Here is a 16,299-nt window from a genome sequence, read left to right as displayed (position 1 = left end):
CTTCCCTTGGTGTTGTGTGTCCTATCTCCTCCCATCCCCACCAGCCCTTTTCGGTGTTTGCCCATTGGCCGACTGCAAGAGGGCCACAAAATACATCTTATCTCCCTAATCACCAGTGAGACGGTACTTATTTTCATGTTTATGGATCACTTGAGTAGCTGCTGCTAAAGTCTTCACCCACTTATCTAGTGGCTGTTTATTCTCACGGGGGTTGTTATATGTTAGAGATTGAAATCCATGCACCGCAGAAAGCTTCCAGTCTGTGGCTTGTCATTGCCCACTCTGTTGTTTTTTGTTGAAAAAAAAAAAGACGTAATTAGTCAATTAGCAGCATTTTCTTCTATGGCTTCTGATTTTGTGTTTTAAGAAATTCAGCATTGCCCAGAGATCCAAACAATGTTTTCTTATTTTTGCTTTTAAAAGTGTTAAGCCTTAAAAAAACAAAAGTGTTAAGGCTTGAGTGCAGAGGTGGCTCGGCGGAAGAATGCTCACCTTTCATGTGGGAGACCCAAGCTCAATTCCGAGACCATGCACCTCCCCCAGCAAAAAAAAAAAGTGTTAAGGTTCTTTGCTGCACTTTTATTTTTTGTTCAGTTTTACTTTTACATGTGAAACCCCATTGTCTCCGAACCATTTAATGAACTCTGTTCCAGCTCAGACAGGTTTCTTCTAACCTTTAGAGCCCATCGCTTTGTCCCTTTCCCTTCTCTTGCACCACACCACGAAAATCCTTGCTTTCTAATTCAGACACCTGTCTGGGCAAATCTCCTTCTTCAAAAGGGAGAAAATTGCTGTGACTTTTCTTGGACCCTGTTTCTTTCACATGACTTTTAAGGTCTACTTGTCAAATTTCATGAAAAAAAAATCCCTATTGGGATTTTAAAGGGAATCGTACAAAATTGCCATAATGATCTGGTGATAACTGCCAGATTATAATATTGACCTTCCCATCCGTGAACTTGGCATCACTTCATCTGAGTCTTCTAGTTAATGAGCATTCGTTAGATTTATTTAAACAAATTAAAAAATCACTTCTCATAACAGTTTTGGCATGAATATAAGAATGCTGTTGATAATTAAGTCATTCTTATATACATTGACCTTATATCATTAGATCAGTAACACTCCAGTGAAATTTTTTGGATTTTCAACTTTGTTTCCTTTCTCATCCTTGTCTCTTTTCTTTTGAACATCTCATTCTGATATTTGAGACCTTTAGTACAGTATTTGAGCAGAAGTGGGGACAGTGCTTTCTTCTTGACTCAAAAGGAAAGGTATCTAATGTCTCACCGTTGAGAATGATATTTGCATCAGTGATGTTTTGGGGATACTCTTTATTGGGTTAAGATGATACTTTGAATTTGTAGCTTACAAAGAGTTTTTACCAGATATAGTATTGATTTGTTTTAATCAAGTGCATTTTCTGCATCTATTAAGATGCCTCTAGTGTTCCTTGACTTATTAATATGAATGGCATTGATTGACTTTCTAATGTCAAACCGTCCTTGCATTCCTGGGATAAATCTTAATGAATCATGATTTATAATATTTCTTATACATTGCTGGATATTGTGCACTAACGTTGAGTATCTTTATTCACGAATGAGATTGGCCTCTCATTTTCCTTACTTGTACTGTACTTACACTGTATAGAAATGAAATATGTCAGTTTTTATAAGAATTTGAAACATCAGTGTTAAAAGGAGTTTAAAGATTACCCAGTCTGATCTCATCTTACAAGAGAATAAACCAGAGCTCAGAGAAAAGAAATGACTTTTCCAAAGTCACATGGAGTTGGAACTGGATCAATGTACTTTGTAAACCACTTTGAAATTTCTAATCACTTTTCCAGCCATGATCTTCTTTTACTTCTGTGCTTGCTACCCCATTTTATGGATGTGCTAACTGAGGTCCAGAGAGCTCACATCAAGGATTATATGAGCCAGCAGAGACTCCTAAAACCAGCACCCGACTGCATCCCAATTTCTTTTGTTCTATGCCCAACCCCACTGACAGATTCACTTATTAGCCTGAAATGCAGAGAAGGTCCTCTGGCTAAAGCCCCTGAGACTCATTTCCTTGGGTCACCCACATGCATCCAAAATTATTATTTTACAAGAGTCTAGCAATATTTTTTTTTATAGGCACGTCAGACAGATGTCATCTGCAGAGAACCGCCCACAGGCATGGCTGAGAGCTTCCTGGTCCCTAATGTTGGTTTTGACGGCTGAAACACAGCCCTCGAGGCCAGGAGAAGTCCGTGGTCCCTCAGAAAGTTCTCGTGCGGAAATGGAGCCCCTAAAAGTAATCTTTGTTACAGGGTCAGAGCCCAAGGTCCCCATGGGCCAGTTCTCAACTTCCCCACAGACTAAGGCTCCAATTTCCCTTCCTCTCCCCTCCCCGCCCCCGGCCACTATCTTCCACCCTCCCACCCCCATATCTCTCAGCAAGCTGCTTCCTGCACCAGAGTCCTTGTTTTGCTTGTGCTATTTGTGTCTGCAACTAACAGCTGGCCCCAGCCTGGCAGCTCCTATAGCTCTGAAGATTATCCAATTATCCCATTAGCTCAGCATGCCCTTCCTTCCTCCAAAGCTATTAGCTCCCCATCTCCCTCTTTCTCTTCCTCCCGGGGCTGGCCCACTGTCCCCCTTGCTCTTTCCCTAGCTGGGTCAGTCCCTTACTGCAGACTCAGGGAGCACCCAGCACTGAAAGGGACCTGTGTGGCCATCCACTGCCTCAGCAATTTGCAGAGAAGGAAAAACTTGCCTTGCCTTACCCCAGTTCACATGGCCAGTTCATGACAGCCAAGAGCTAAAAGTCCAGGTTTCTGGACCTCGTGGCTATGCTGTCTCATGCCAAGGAATCAGGCCACACCTGGTCACCTCACCTCACCAAACTGTGCCCAGCCCTGCGGTGAGGGGAAATCAGCACACACATAAGTGCCACCACATTCGTGTGCCCAGCACATTTTCCAGGAGCCAATTCATAACTCCAGGCAGAAGAAGAGAGATTGCTGGAAGGAGGTTATCAACTGCAGGCACTGAGTGTTAAAGGAACTCAGAAGAGGGAGAAGAAGCCATGAGCCGGAGATGAAGGGAGGCCTGGGGGAGCAGGGCAGCTCTTTGGGGAGTCCTGGAAGCATGGGGTATGTTTAAAGAAGGGGAGGCTCCCAGGGGCAGCTAGAGGCAAAAGGCAGGCTGTACCTGGGTTGAGGGTGAAAGGTTGGGTTTGGGTCAGCCAAGGGCCAGAGTCAGTGGAAAGCCCGGGACAAGGCTGGGGAGCAGAGCTGGGGCTTTGAATGCTGTGCCGGGGTGGGGCCTGGCCCTGCTCTGTGCTTAGGGAGCACTCAAACTTCTGGAGCAGCAGGGGGGGAGCTGTGCTTTGGGAGGCATCATCTGGGAGGTTGGACAGAGAGGTGGGTTGGGAGCTTGTCCCTGGGGGTGTGTGGTGGCAAGTGTGACACTGGGGGAGGCACAGATCCAGGAGCCATGTGCAGAGAAGGTTTAGCAGGCCACACTAGATTGGATTTGGGAAGCTAAGGAAGCAAGGGAAGTCCCCAGTGATAGGATTAAGGAAGCTAGCGCAGCAGCTGGACGTCTGGGGTGGGGTGAGGAGGTTGGGGCCCCCTCCTGCCCTTTGCCCTCTGCCCCTCAGGGAAAAGCTGGTCCAGTTTCCTAACCCTGGACTGCGGAACACCTTCTGACCCTCTGTCCCATCCTTGAGGCTTCTCAGCCAGATGTCCACTGCTGACCTCCCAAACGGGGCATCATGCCACCCCACCAGGAGCAAACGTGCTCAGCTGGGCGGCACTGTGGTGATTCCGGTGGAAGGAACTTCAGGCCTTGGGGTGCGCTCCATGGATTCGGGGGACCTGGGGAACCACTCCCCACTGGCCCCCATTACTGGTCCCAGGCTGTGGCTAGGCTGAGACTTTGCCACACTTTCCTCCCAACCCCTCACTTCATCCCGCTGACTTGGCTGCCAAGCATCCTAAGGCTCTCAATGCTGGCCAAGAAAGAGGAGCCATCATTGTCTGGTCCTTTGGGCCCCAAGGGCCAGCCCTGGGTCCCCAGTCTTGCCTTTTGCTGGCCCCTCCTCCTCCTCCTCCTCCCCCCCCCTCCTCCCCCTCCTCCCCTCCCCTTCCCCTCCCCCTCCTCCCTCCCCTCTTCCCCCTCTTCCTTCTCCTCCCCCTTCCCCCTCCCCCACCTTGTCCACTGGCTTTTTCAAATTCATCCCAGGACTTTACACTGATCCTTGTTCAGCTTTGTCTGTCTGGCCAACTGAGGTCTTCTGAACCCTTATTCCTTCCACCCCACACCGACCGTGTTCCTCCTGCATGCACTCCATTCAGGGGCCCAAGCTCCTCTGGGCTCCAGACCTTAACCCATTCGTGGGCCAGGACAGTCTGAGGACCTGAGGGTTGAGCCCATCCATTCGCTCTCTGCTAGGTCAGCTCCCACTTGCCACCCCCAGCCCAAGCCCCGGGGGGACCGGAAGCTTCCAGGGCCTGGGGTACATTCACAGTCACCCTGTTTCTCAGTGGGGCAATGCCAGGGAGCAGAGCATAGGGACAGCTGAGCACCCTCTTCTCCCTCGCCCGTCTGTCTTCCTTCCCTTCCCACCTCCCTCCCAGTCTCTGACAGCAAGAAAACTGGAGCCCAGATGGCTTGCCCTCTGGAATTTTCTGGAATTCCAGAATTGCCATGACAAGTAAGAATAACTCCATGCATCTATGTCATGTCAGCCTTCCACAGCACCTTCCCGTTTGCTTATTGCATTTATCTCTCACCGTAAATTAGGCATGGCAGCTCAGAGAGTGACCTGCTGCCAAGCACAGGTCAGCGGCCGTGCCAGGGCTTGGGCACTTGACTTCCCCTCCGGGTCTCCGTGAAGCAGGGGGCATTGGAAAGGGTGCACGGTGGGGTGACTTGGAATGTCTGACTCCTGCTGGAGCCCCGGAGACAGCCGTGAAGGTGATGGCAACCCTGCCCCCCGGGTCTCCCCGGGCGCCCCCAAGCTCTGACACTGGTGGCATTGGGCAGGTTGTTCAGCCCTCGGACTTTGACGCTTTCCTACGAGAAAACGAGCCCACTTCTGAGGTCCCATCTCGCTTTAACAGCTCCCAAACTCTTAAGAGCCTAAACCCGGCTCTAGCCCCCTCGCTCCCCTTTGCCCACCCCAACCATAAGCCGTGGGCGGGTTGCAAAAGAACAGAGAAGCGAGATCAAAACTGTGACATCCCTCTGACAACATTTTAACTTGAAAATTGCCTCCGAATGGATGGCATAATTCTGTGTAGGCAGATGGAAATCAGGCCCCCATTTGCTCCGATCCCCCTCGTTCTGCTTTCTGAACAAAACACCCGCACAAGAAGGAGCCCTGGGGCTGACAGCCGTGGCCCTCCCTCCCCACCCTTGCCACCGAACCCACCTGACCTTGATCCCCCTACAGGGTGCCGCTGCCCTCCCATCCTTGCCCCCTGCTCATCCGCCTCCCTCAGCCGTTGGCTGTCTGTGCAGGACCCCAGCCAGTGCCTGGGTGCTCGGCCCACCTGCCTTTGTCCCACCCAGCCCCCTCTTGAGGGTCAGCTGGTTCCGAAAGATGGCCGAGTCTGCAAAACGCGCCCCTCCCCACAATGCTTCCCCGAGCGAGGCACAGCGGCATACACGGTCTCGTGACAGGTCTGGCCCACTCGCAGGGGACACAGGGCCAGCTCTGCTGAGCTGCTCTTTCTCCTCGGGCAAAACATCAGGTGCAAGCAAGGACCTCAAAGGGGCGCGGGCCCTGCGTGGGTGCAGCCACATGCAGGGGAGAAGGCCAAGTGGGGAGCAGATTTCAGGGCCGCAGAGGTGGGCTCCAGGCCGCAGCAGCTCTGGGGGTACCGCAGAGGATTGGGGGGTGGGCAGCAGCTTCCTGTCCTGGCCACCTTTCCTGGGGGTTCTGCATCAGAGCCCCCCAAGAGGCTCCCCTGTGCCCCAGCACCAGGATGCCAAGCCGCAACTCAGGCAGTCTGGGGCGCCAGCACCCAAGCTCCGGGCTGCCCCGCTGTCCCTGCCCAGCTCTGCCCGCCTCCTCTGGGACTCAGCACCCTTTGGGAAGGCTCCACTGGCCCCAAGCCTGGGTGGACTGCCTCCCGGACAAAAAAAAGGCCCTGCTGCAAATCGGGGGGGGGGGGGCGGGGAGCTGGGAAGGCAGGACTTGGGAGGCTGGGGGTTAGTGGAGCAGAAGAAAGGGGAGCTTTCCCGGGGACCTGGCTCGGCCTTGCCAGCAGTCAGGCAGGAGCCCTTAGAGAGAGGTTGAGGCCCCCCCTCCTCTCCCACCCCCTCCAGGCTGGGCCTCTGTCCTGGGACCCTCCCCCCCCTCTGCCGTTTGCCATCCTCCCCCCAGGCCCTTTGGCAGCACCCGCAGGGCTTCACACTCTTCCCTCTTTCCACCCACCAAGCTTCACAGCCTCCTCCTGCAGCTGCCGCCGCTGATCCTTTCTCCTTCCCGTGAGCGTGTCCCTGTGTGTGCACGCATATCACAGCCTGGGGAGCGGCACGTGCTTCTGTGCATGTGTGCACACGTGCCTGCAGTGTTTTTTTTCCAAATGTATTTGTTGAGAAATCTTCCCACACATATAGTCCATACATGGCGTACAGTGGCTCACAATATCATCAGATAGGTGTGTAGTCATCACCAGGATCATTTTTAGAACATTTACATCACTCCAGGAAAGGAAATAAAAAGAAAAAAGAAAACACTCACACGTCCCAGACCCTTTACCCTTCCCTCTCATTGACCGCTAGTATTTCTATCTACCCAATTTTTTTTTTACCCCTTATTCCCCCTATTATTTGTTTTTTATCCATATTTTTTACTCATCTGCCCATACCTTAGGTAAAAGGAGCATCAGACATGAGGTTTTCACAATCACACAGTCACATTGTGAAAGCTGTATCATTATACAGTCATCTTCAAGAATCAATGCTGGAACACAGCGCTGCAGTTTCAGGTACTTCCCTCCAGCCACTCCAATACACTATAAACTAAACAGGGATATCTATGTAATGTATAAGAATAACCTCCAGGATAACCTCTCGAGCGTGTTTGGAGTGTCTCAGCCACTGACGCTCTATTCTGTCTCCTTTCTCTCTTCCCCCCTTTCAGTCAAGAAGGCTTTCTCAATCCCAAGATGCTGGGTCCGGCTCACATCAGGAGTCCTGTTCCACGTTACTAGGGAGATTTACACCCTTGGGAGTCATGTCCCATGGAGAGGGGGAAGGGCAGTGAGTTCACCTGCCGATTTGGCTTAGAGAGGCCACATCTGAGCAACAAAAGAGGTTCTCCCCAGAGGTTCTCTGGGGTGACTGTTAGGCTTAATTTGAAGTAAGCTTAGCCTCTCCTTCGTAGACACAAGTTTCATAGGGGCGAATCCCAAGATCGAGGGCTCAGCTGGGCCCAGTCTTGAGGGTTCACAGGTCTCGCTTGCTCCCCTGGCCTCCCCTGGCCCCGTGAACTTGTCCCTCTCCCCATTGCACAAGCCCGTCTCTACGTGGCCCAGCTCCCAACAGGCTCCAGAAAGGGCTGCAGAGACCAGGTTCATCTCCCCCCACCTCTTCACTTCTCTTTCTAGCCTCTCTTGACAGCGTTTGCGCTTCAGCCTCCTCGGCCTCAAGCCCACAGCCCAGCCTGGGGCCCCCATTCCTTCTGCCTCCCCCAGCCCTGAGCCAGATCAGAGCCGGAGAGGCGGAAGGAGGCAAGCGTGGAGAAGGATGGCTTTTCCACTACCATATCAGCACGTCTTCATTCCAACTGTCTACTCAAATCCCTGGAGAGCTTTTAAGGCCCCTGATGCCTGGGCCCCAGTGTCTCTGGCTTGGGGGTGGGAGAGGACTTAGGGGTGGATGGGTAGGAGGATAGGGGTGGAATCCCAGGCTTTGGGGCACTTTTTTGGAGCTTCCTGCTGTTTTCACGCTTATGGCCATAAATGGTAAAATATAGTTAAAACACATCTGTGTTGGTTCAGTGATACCATGTGTGTATTTATATGATGCACAGTGGCCTGAAATGAAGGTCAGGGAAGTGGTCATTTGCAGGAGCAAGAAATGGAGTAAGTGGGGAAGGAGTAAGGCGATTCAACTGCAGTTGTCCCATTTCTTAAGGTGAGGGGTGGGTACGTGTTACTTTCATACTTTTCAGTTCGGTTGAAATAGTTCACCAGCAATTAAAGGGGGTGAAAAAAAAGCCCGCTAATATCTGGGCCTTGTGGCCAGGCAGAGCTGGGTTGTGGTCCACTCTGACCCTCTGTTTGGGCATCTCTCAAGTGGGATTTCTCAGTTGTGTGAGTGTCCACAAGATGTTCCAATGCATGTGGGTCTCCCCTCCCCCCAGCCTTGCCTCAGTGGACCTGGGAACCTGGAGACCCAAGGGCCTCAGACCCCCACCTGGGATGCTCCCAGCCCCCTGCCACCCCCAAGAGGGGTGAATTGGAACTGCCCATGACCTTCAAGGGGTCCTGGGGCAGGTGGGAGACCAGAAGCTTCCGGCACCTGGCACCTGTCGGTGGGACTCGTTCCTTGCAGAGTCTCTGGTTGGGGTGGGGGGGAGGTGACTCCAGAGGAGGCGGTTGAGCCCCAAATTCCCCAGTGGCCTTTGAATTGGGAGTGGGGTAGGCTATGAGAAGGGACCACCACCCCAGTGCCTGTCCCCACACCCAGGGACTGCCAGGACCAGAGGGGGTCCCAGGGGTTGCACCCTGGACATGTGGCTCTAGGTGTAGTCTGTCTCCTCAGAGCAGGCGTGGCCTCTGCCTGTCTGTCTGCACACACTCTCCCACACCCATGCATGTGTGCACCAGGCCCAGCTGGGGAGGGAAAGGAACTCACTCACACACCGTTATCATTGGATGAGTTTAAAACACGATGTGGCTCATTTTTATTTCATTTCCGAAAAAGAAAAAATAAAACAACAAAAACACATTCCCTTCAGAGGGGAAGGCGGTTTCGAGAGGCCCTAAGGGGACAGCTCCAGGGGATCCTGGCGCGCCTTACACCACCACCTCCATCCCAGGGTCCTGAGCACATGCCCTGGCCCAGGGGTCCCCATCCCTGTCCCCAGTGCTGCCACCCCAGGAGTTGGCACTGAGATTGTGGGAGAGGCTGCTGGGCAGAGACTCCTGGTGCCAGATATGGGGGTCCACAGGCAGGGACGGGGCCGTCATAAAACCCAAAGGGCACCTCCCTTCTCCCCACTTACATTTTCTCCTGGAGGGAAAAAAAGAAAACCCCAAAAGGCCAGATGCCACCTGCAGGCACAATAGCTTGAGCCCTGGGCAGATTAGGGTTGAGGAAGAAGAGCCTGGGGTCCTGGTGGAGGCAGGCCCCAGCCTCCGGACCCTGCAGAGACAAAGTGGCCCTTGTACGTGCTACTGGGGCCTCACACAGCCCCCCACCCCACCCCCCAGCACAAGACATCTGCATCCGGCTGGGCCTCATGCTGCTCCAGCCTGGGGGTCTCTTCTCTTGGTGCCAAGCCGGGCACCTCCGTCCTCTCTCCCCACGGTGCCTGGAACACCCAGCAGAAGGGCGGCGGCAGCCCTCCCCGCAGAAGGGGTGATCTTGGTGGCTCATCATGACACGCCCTCCCCACCCCGGGCCATGGGGTCCCCAAGGTCGGGGGGCTCCGGGCACGCACCCTGGAGCAGGTGGCTGCCCAGCTGCCCGCCTGGCTCCCGGGCACGCCCTGAGTGCCCCAACCCCAGCATGCAGCCATTGGACCGTGGCTCGGGGTGGGGGGTGCTGCCGTTGGCCCAGAGCCCGGGCGGGTGGCCATTGAGGCGCAGGCTGACCTGCTCCCCCTCGCTGCCGCCCCCGCCGTGGCCCCCTGGTGTCCGGCCGCTGGCGCCCCCCGCCCCAAAGGCCCCCCGCCGGCCTAGGATGTGGCTGCGCAGGATCTTGCGGAAGGTCTGGCGGAACTCGCGGATGCGGTAGGCATAGATGAAGGGGTTGACCACCGAGTTGGTGTGGGAAAGCACGATGGCCAGGTACATGAGCCAGAGTGGGGCGTGGGCACAGTTGGGGCAGAAGAAGGTGACGCAGTTGATGATGTGCAGCGGCAGCCAGCAGAGTGCGAAGAGCCCCACGATGATGGCCAGGGACTTGGCGGCGTGCACCTCCTTCTGCAGTGTGGAGCGGGCCCGCTCTCCTGGCTGGCTCTCCATCCGCTGCAGCTGCCGCCGGGCCGCCAGGAAGATGCGCAGGTACACGGCCAGCATGAGCAGCAGTGGCACCAGAACGCAGGCGAAGAAGTTGAAGTAGACCATGTAATCCATCGGCACCACGTCTTCAAACAGGCAGGCCACCCGGCCCTGCCCGCAATCCAGGGAGCCGTTCCGGCCCTCCAGCTGCCGCCCGCAGTTGTTCCAGCCCAGCATGGGCGTCAGGCCGATGGCGAACGACAGCACCCAGCACACGGCAATGACCGCCTTGGCCCTGGCGCCCGTCACCAAGCCGTTGTACCTGGGGAGAGACAGGCTGCGGTGTTAGGGGCCAGACGCCACCTGTAGGCACAATAGCCTGAACCCTGGGCAGGTTAGGGCTGAGGAAGAAGAGCCTGGGGTCCTGGTGGAGGCAGGCCCCAGCCTCCGGACCCTGCTGAGACAATCTCCAATCCTGGCACCCTCCAAGGGTAAATGCTGGGGGGTGACGGGGAGAGCCAGCACCCATGGAAACCACAGCTGAAGGATGCTTTGCTGATTGCTGAACAGGATCGTGAGTGACCTGAGGACCCCAGCGGTCTGCTTTGGGGGAGGAAGAAGTGATTCTTTTTGGAGGGAGTTCAGCGACCAGGAGCGTGTTGGGCTCCTGGCAGTCTTAGGTTTGCTTCCCTGTGCCTGGGAAAACCTGGGTCTGGTGGGTGGACTCTGTGGCTGGAGGCTGAGGGAAGCAGCCCTCATCTGCCGTGGGGCTCCAGAAAGTTCACCCAGAGAGGCAGCAACGGGGGGCAAAGCAGAGGGGGTGTCCCCTCCAAATCCACCACAGCTGTTCAGACAGCGAAAAGCTCCTTTCATCCAAGCACCTGTCTAGCGATTTTACCATCATGAGGAAATACCTGGACGAGGTTCTGAGGTCCAGAAAGGGGAAGGGGTTTGCCCAAAGCGCCCCAGGATTCTAGAAGCCAGAACAGAAACCCAAGATGCTCCCAGACTCTCGCGGGGCCAGCAAGCAGACCTCAGAGCCACAGGAAAGGTGGCCTCGATTTTAGGAAAGAACAGTGGGGGGTGGGGGGTGGGGGTCAAGAAATAAAGTCTCTCTGGCCCAGGAAGCCGCATGTCATCTGTGCCGGTGGGTCTCGTGCCCAGCATTTTTGATGAGCTGGCCCTGCCCTCTCGACCTGGAGGAAACCGCACCCGTCCTTTCAGTTCAGGCTTGAAGTCTTCTCTAGAAGCTTCTTCCCCAAGCCCCATGCACCGGCCCCATCTGGGCCCACCGGGCTGGGAGCCCCTGCACCCACCTCTGCGCTGCCAATCGTTTCATTTAACCCCGGGATCAGAAACATCCATGGAAAGCATGGGTGCCCGCTGGGACAGGGCAGATGACAAGGTGGGAAGTGGCCGTGGGGATGCTGGTGCCGTGTGTGCCCATAGCTGCAGGGTCTCGGAAGGGGTGGCGGACAGCAAGGGTTTTGGGGAAAAATTATGCAACTTTTAAATTGTGTCTGTTAGTTCACATTAAGAAAACACACACACACATATGCAAACAGCGGCTTCACCCCCAGCGGAGGCCCCCACACCTGGGAGGCTGTGACAGCAGAGGACTCAAACATCTCTGCAAGGTTCTACATTGTGGCCCTACATCTCCATGGGACGCAGCAGGCATTTCTGTCCCATTGAAGCCTCCCTCAGCCCTCATGCCAGATCCCAGTTTCTTTCGTATTCTCTAAATAGTTGTGTGAATATCTTCAAAGAGGAGGCTTATTTGATTTTTGACAGTTGCCTGAGAAAAGAGCTATTTCCCTCCCCCGGGTTCTAGCCATCCGACCTTGTTCTGCCATTTTGCCTCTGTGTGCCTCAGTTTCCTCATCTGCAGACTGGGATTAAGAGTCCCTGTCCTGCCAGCCCTGCCTCTGGTGGTGACAGAATGGGGGGGGGATGACAAGCAGCAGCAGGTGGCTGAGGAGGGAAGAACTCACTGGGCGAAGGGGTCACAGATGGCTGCCCCAGGCAGTCATGAGCTGCCCATCGTCGCAGGTAACCAAGGAGAAGCTAGCTGGACCACGGTTGCAAGAGTGGTGGACAGCTGCCCAGAGTCTGGGGGCCACTGGAAAGCTTTGATGCTTTGCAAATTTCTCTCCAGTAGGACACCTCCTTACCCACATCTCCCCCAAACGAGGAGCTGCTGGGGGAGAGAGCGGGCCTGAAGGACATCAGGGCCCGACCTGCAGGCTTCTGGAAGCACCATCTGAAAGTCCCTGTTCTGTCCCATTGGCTAGTTTTACAGACAAGGCAGGCCATAAGGGGAAAGCTTCCAGTGCATTCCCTTAAGAAATCCCCTTGTATGTGTGTGTGTGTGCGCGTGTGTGTGGGAAACCCAAGACGTACATTAAAAGCATTTGCTTATATGTGCAAAGAATATCTCTAAAAAGTTCCACGCTGAACCTGGAGGAAGAGAACAGGATGGGGGACAGGGCACAGGGAACAAGTGTCTACCGTGTGCCCTTTTGTTCCTTTTTAATGCTTAGCATGTGCAGGTATTATTCAGGATTAAAACACCCAATGGCTTAATTTTGTCATGTCAAAGAAAAGTCCAGACATCATCTGGAGGGTGATGAAAAGTTTTGGCAAGGGACGGTGGGGAGGGCGGAAGAGCAGTGCCCTCGTAACGGATGCCATGGAATTGTGGTCGAGACGGGAAATGTTGTTGTGGCTACGTTACCACAATTTTTAAAAAAGAGGGAGAGACAGAAACTTAAGTTGATTAAATGCAAAACATGGTCCTGAATTGGACCTGATGCTGGAGGAGAAAATGCCCAAAAGAGTCTTCCTGAGACCACGGAAAGAAGCTGGAACATGGATGGTCGGCTTCCTAGCAACGCTGCGTTTCTTAAACTTGCTAACGGCATTAAGGCGGTCACACGAGGGAATGGCCTCGTTCCCGGGGAACGACGCGGCGGTGCCTCGTGTCCGAGAAGTGTGACACCTGCAAACGTTTAGACAACGGATGGAATGATGCGAAAAATGTGTCGCAATATTAAAACGGTTGGTCAATTTAGGGATCTAAATGGGGAGTCCTATGTTGGCGTTCTATGCATTTTGATTTTTTTTGGGGGGGGGAATTATTTTTATAACTCTTCTGCAACTCTGAAGTTATCGCAAAATAAAAAGGTAAAAACACAAAACAACAGAGAGCCCTGGACCAGGCCTGGAGGCGCCAAAATGCAGGCTGGTGGGGGGCTGTCCAACTGGAAGGGACGCGAAGGCCATCCCTGCCATCCCGGGGAGCCCAGGGGCACCACAGAAGCCACTGGGGCCACTGCTTGCCCTGTTTGGAGGTGCCCTCTGCACCCCTCAACAATGCTTCTCATTTCCTATGTTGGGTGTCCACCACTCGCGGGGGCCTGGGACAGCCCCGAGATTCAAGGTGGGGTTTCTCGTCCACCGCAGCACTGGGGGCCACCACGCAGCCCAGCCCCGGGCACCGACCAGCCCACACCTCCGTGCCCTCTCTGGCCATCTTGTCACCGGCCCAGAGCCTGTGCATGAGTATTCCGTCCCCCAGACCTTTTCCAGGTCTTTCCCCCTTCTGGATACACCCCCGGGCCCGGGCCACCAGCAGCCCAGCTCGGCTGCTTCCCTGGAATGGGCACCATTTCTGCTTCGGGCTCCCCACAGCCGCCGGTGTGAGAAGGGGGTGAACGTCCCCTGGGTTTCCCAATCTCGGGGGACCTCCAGAGCCCACATCTGTGCCTCTGGCTAGCTTCCTTCTTGACGGCTTCCTTGACCAGCTCCCGCCCTAGCCCACCACCTTCCCTGCCTTCCAGAAGGAGTAGATACTGTTTCCTGAAACAGGATTCTTCAAATAATAATAATAATAATAATGGCAAGGGGGAACAGGCCTAGGGGGACAGACAAAGAGCTCCTGTCCAGGGAAAGTGCTTCGTCCCCCATTGGCACGGCCAGCTGTCCCTAACCTCTGCCCCCTTGCCCTGATTCTGCAGCTCCGTTGTGGGCTAAGCGGGAGAGAGAGGCCTGACCCCAAGAGAGCTGAGCACGGCGGGCACAGAGAGGGCCGCCAACTTCCCACGGTCACACAGCGTGTCCCGGCAGCTGCATCCGGGGAAGGGAGAGCCAAAAAGAGAGAGAAAAAAGAAAAGCCAAGGTCCCTTAAATTGAGGACAGCAGCGAGTGAGCTGGAGCTCTGTCTAGAAGGTTCTACTCCCACAGCCCTTTGCGTCAGGGAGGGGCCCTCACCCAAGGTTTCGCAGAGGGACAGGGAAGCAGCTGCCCCCCACCCCCCAGTGTTCCTGCCACAGCCTGCACCCCCCTGCCCCAAGCAGATTCTACTAGGGTCCCTGGACTCCCTGTGCTCTGCTACCCTCTCTGGCCCCTGGAAGGGCTGGCGGATTTGGGGACTCAGTGCCCCCTGGGAGGGGGTGCCGGGGTTCCCCCGAGAGGTGGGTCCGTGGGGGGGCTCCCTGGGGGGCAGGTCATGGGAAAGCTGCCCCCCCTTCCCACAGCCTCCTTTCTCCAGCCCGGGACTGGGGAGTGGGGGGAGAGAAGCGAGCTCTCGGGACGAGGGGGGCCATGGCTTCGACACGCCACATGTCCACTTGCCCCATGAGCCTCATTCCCCCCCTTGATGGGCCCTCAGTCCGGAGTGGGGGTGGGGGGAACACCCCACTTGTTTGGAAGAACTCACCACCAGGACGGGGTGCCCCATCCTGTAAGACCTCCCTCAGGGCTCCCCAACCCCCGGAAGTCTCCACTGCCACAAGACAAGACTGCACAGTCACTGCACAGACCCCACCCCCGCCATCCTCCCCCCAATTCCCCGCCCCCCCCCCACTACAAGCCCACCTCCCGCATTCCGGGAGCGCTGTCCAGGTGCTTGGGGCTGGGTGACCCCCGGGACACGTAGACCAGGTCCCCTATCCGGTGACTCACTGCGAGGTTTGGCCAAGTCATCCCCCCCCCGGGGCCATCCATGCACGCTGGGCAGGGGACACCCCCGCCCCAACCCCCGCCCCCACGCCCCCACGCCGATGGACTCGGCCGGTCCTGGAGCACCGCAGCTGTTCTGGGGGGCTTGGGGGTGGGGGACAGCGGCTCACCGGAGCGGGCTGCGGATGGCGACATAACGGTCAACGGCAATGGCCAGCAGGCTGAAGATGGAGCTCTGGGTAAGGACGAGGACGAAGCAGGCGATGAAGAGACAGCCGTGGCAGGCGGCGCAGAAACCCGTGCTGATGGCGATGGCGAAGGGGACGGCCAGGACGCCCACGGCGATATCGGCAGCAGCCAGCGACGCCACGAAGTAGTTGGTGACGCTCTGCAGGTTGCTGTTGAGCCGCACGGCCCAGCACACGAGCACGTTGCCCAGCACGGCCAGCACGGCGATGGCCAGCTCCAGCGCGATGTACGCCGCCCCCATGGCAACCACGGGCGCCTCGGCGGGGACACGGGGACGCGGGCCCGGCTGGGTCACGGTGCATAGCTGCGGGCCCTGGCTGCGGCCACCAATGACCCCCCCTGCGCCGACCCCGGCCCCCCCCTGGGCCCTGACCCCCAGTCCCCCCACCCCTTCGCCACTTGGGGTCGCGGGCGTCCCTTACCAGTGCACGGACGCCCCCACCCCTACCCCCACCCCCCTGGGCTGGGGGGGAAATCTGGGCCTGTCCCGGGGATCAGGTGGGGAGCCGGAGGGGGTGCTGAGCGTGGGCTTCAGAGTTCCGGAAGGATCTGCAAAGGTGGGGTTTGGGGATGGGGGTGGGGGAGCCTGGTGAGAAGTGGAGTGCGGATGGGGAGGTGGGCTGCAGATCCCCGGGCCCCCTCCAGCAGACACCCCAATCCCCGCAGAGCCTCCTGCTGCAGAGGCTGCCACCCCCCGACCTACCCGCCCCCTCCCTGCAGGACGGGGGGCAGGCTGGGAGCAGGGGAGAGCTGCCCCCTGCTGCGGAGCTGCACCCCACTTGGTTCTGGAGAATCCACGCCAAGACTTCCCCAGAGGAGAGCTCCTCCTCCTGGGGTGGGTGCTGGGGTGCAGCCCTCGGTCCCGCCCAAGGCACCCTCCAGCCCCAGCCTGGGTGCTGCCTCTCAGCTCC

The 16,299-nt window shown here is 56.3% G+C and overlaps 1 protein-coding gene across 1 annotated transcript; it reads right to left on the bottom strand.

Annotated features, from left to right (window-relative positions):
• Window positions 1–8,891: 8,891 nt before the first annotated feature.
• Window positions 8,892–15,737, bottom strand: ADORA2A (adenosine A2a receptor). The gene is made up of 2 exons (XM_077159109.1): window positions 15,310–15,737; window positions 8,892–10,499 (listed from the first exon to the last, which is right to left on the bottom strand). The coding sequence occupies exons 1-2, from the start codon at window positions 15,627–15,629 to the stop codon at window positions 9,611–9,613; spliced, it is 1,209 nt and encodes a 402-aa protein (XP_077015224.1). The 5' UTR covers window positions 15,630–15,737; the 3' UTR covers window positions 8,892–9,610.
• Window positions 15,738–16,299: the final 562 nt, after the last annotated feature.

This window comes from Tamandua tetradactyla, chromosome 5, assembly GCF_023851605.1.
Source record: "Tamandua tetradactyla isolate mTamTet1 chromosome 5, mTamTet1.pri, whole genome shotgun sequence".
In the NCBI taxonomy this organism is placed as follows: domain Eukaryota; kingdom Metazoa; phylum Chordata; class Mammalia; order Pilosa; family Myrmecophagidae; genus Tamandua; species Tamandua tetradactyla.
Note: the sequence above shows the minus strand (reverse complement) of the source record. Positions and strands in the feature narration are given on the sequence as shown.

What these genes read in the sequence shown, in the direction of transcription:
- ADORA2A (XM_077159109.1), bottom strand. Translation starts at nt 15,629, where the DNA reads ATGGGGGCGGCGTACATCGCGCTGGAGCTGGCCATCGCCGTGCTGGCC. An exon ending in GCCATCCGCAGCCCGCTCCG is followed by an intron (nt 10,500 to 15,309) that starts GTGAGCCGCTGT and finishes GTCTCTCCCCAG; the next exon opens with GTACAACGGCTTGGTGACGG.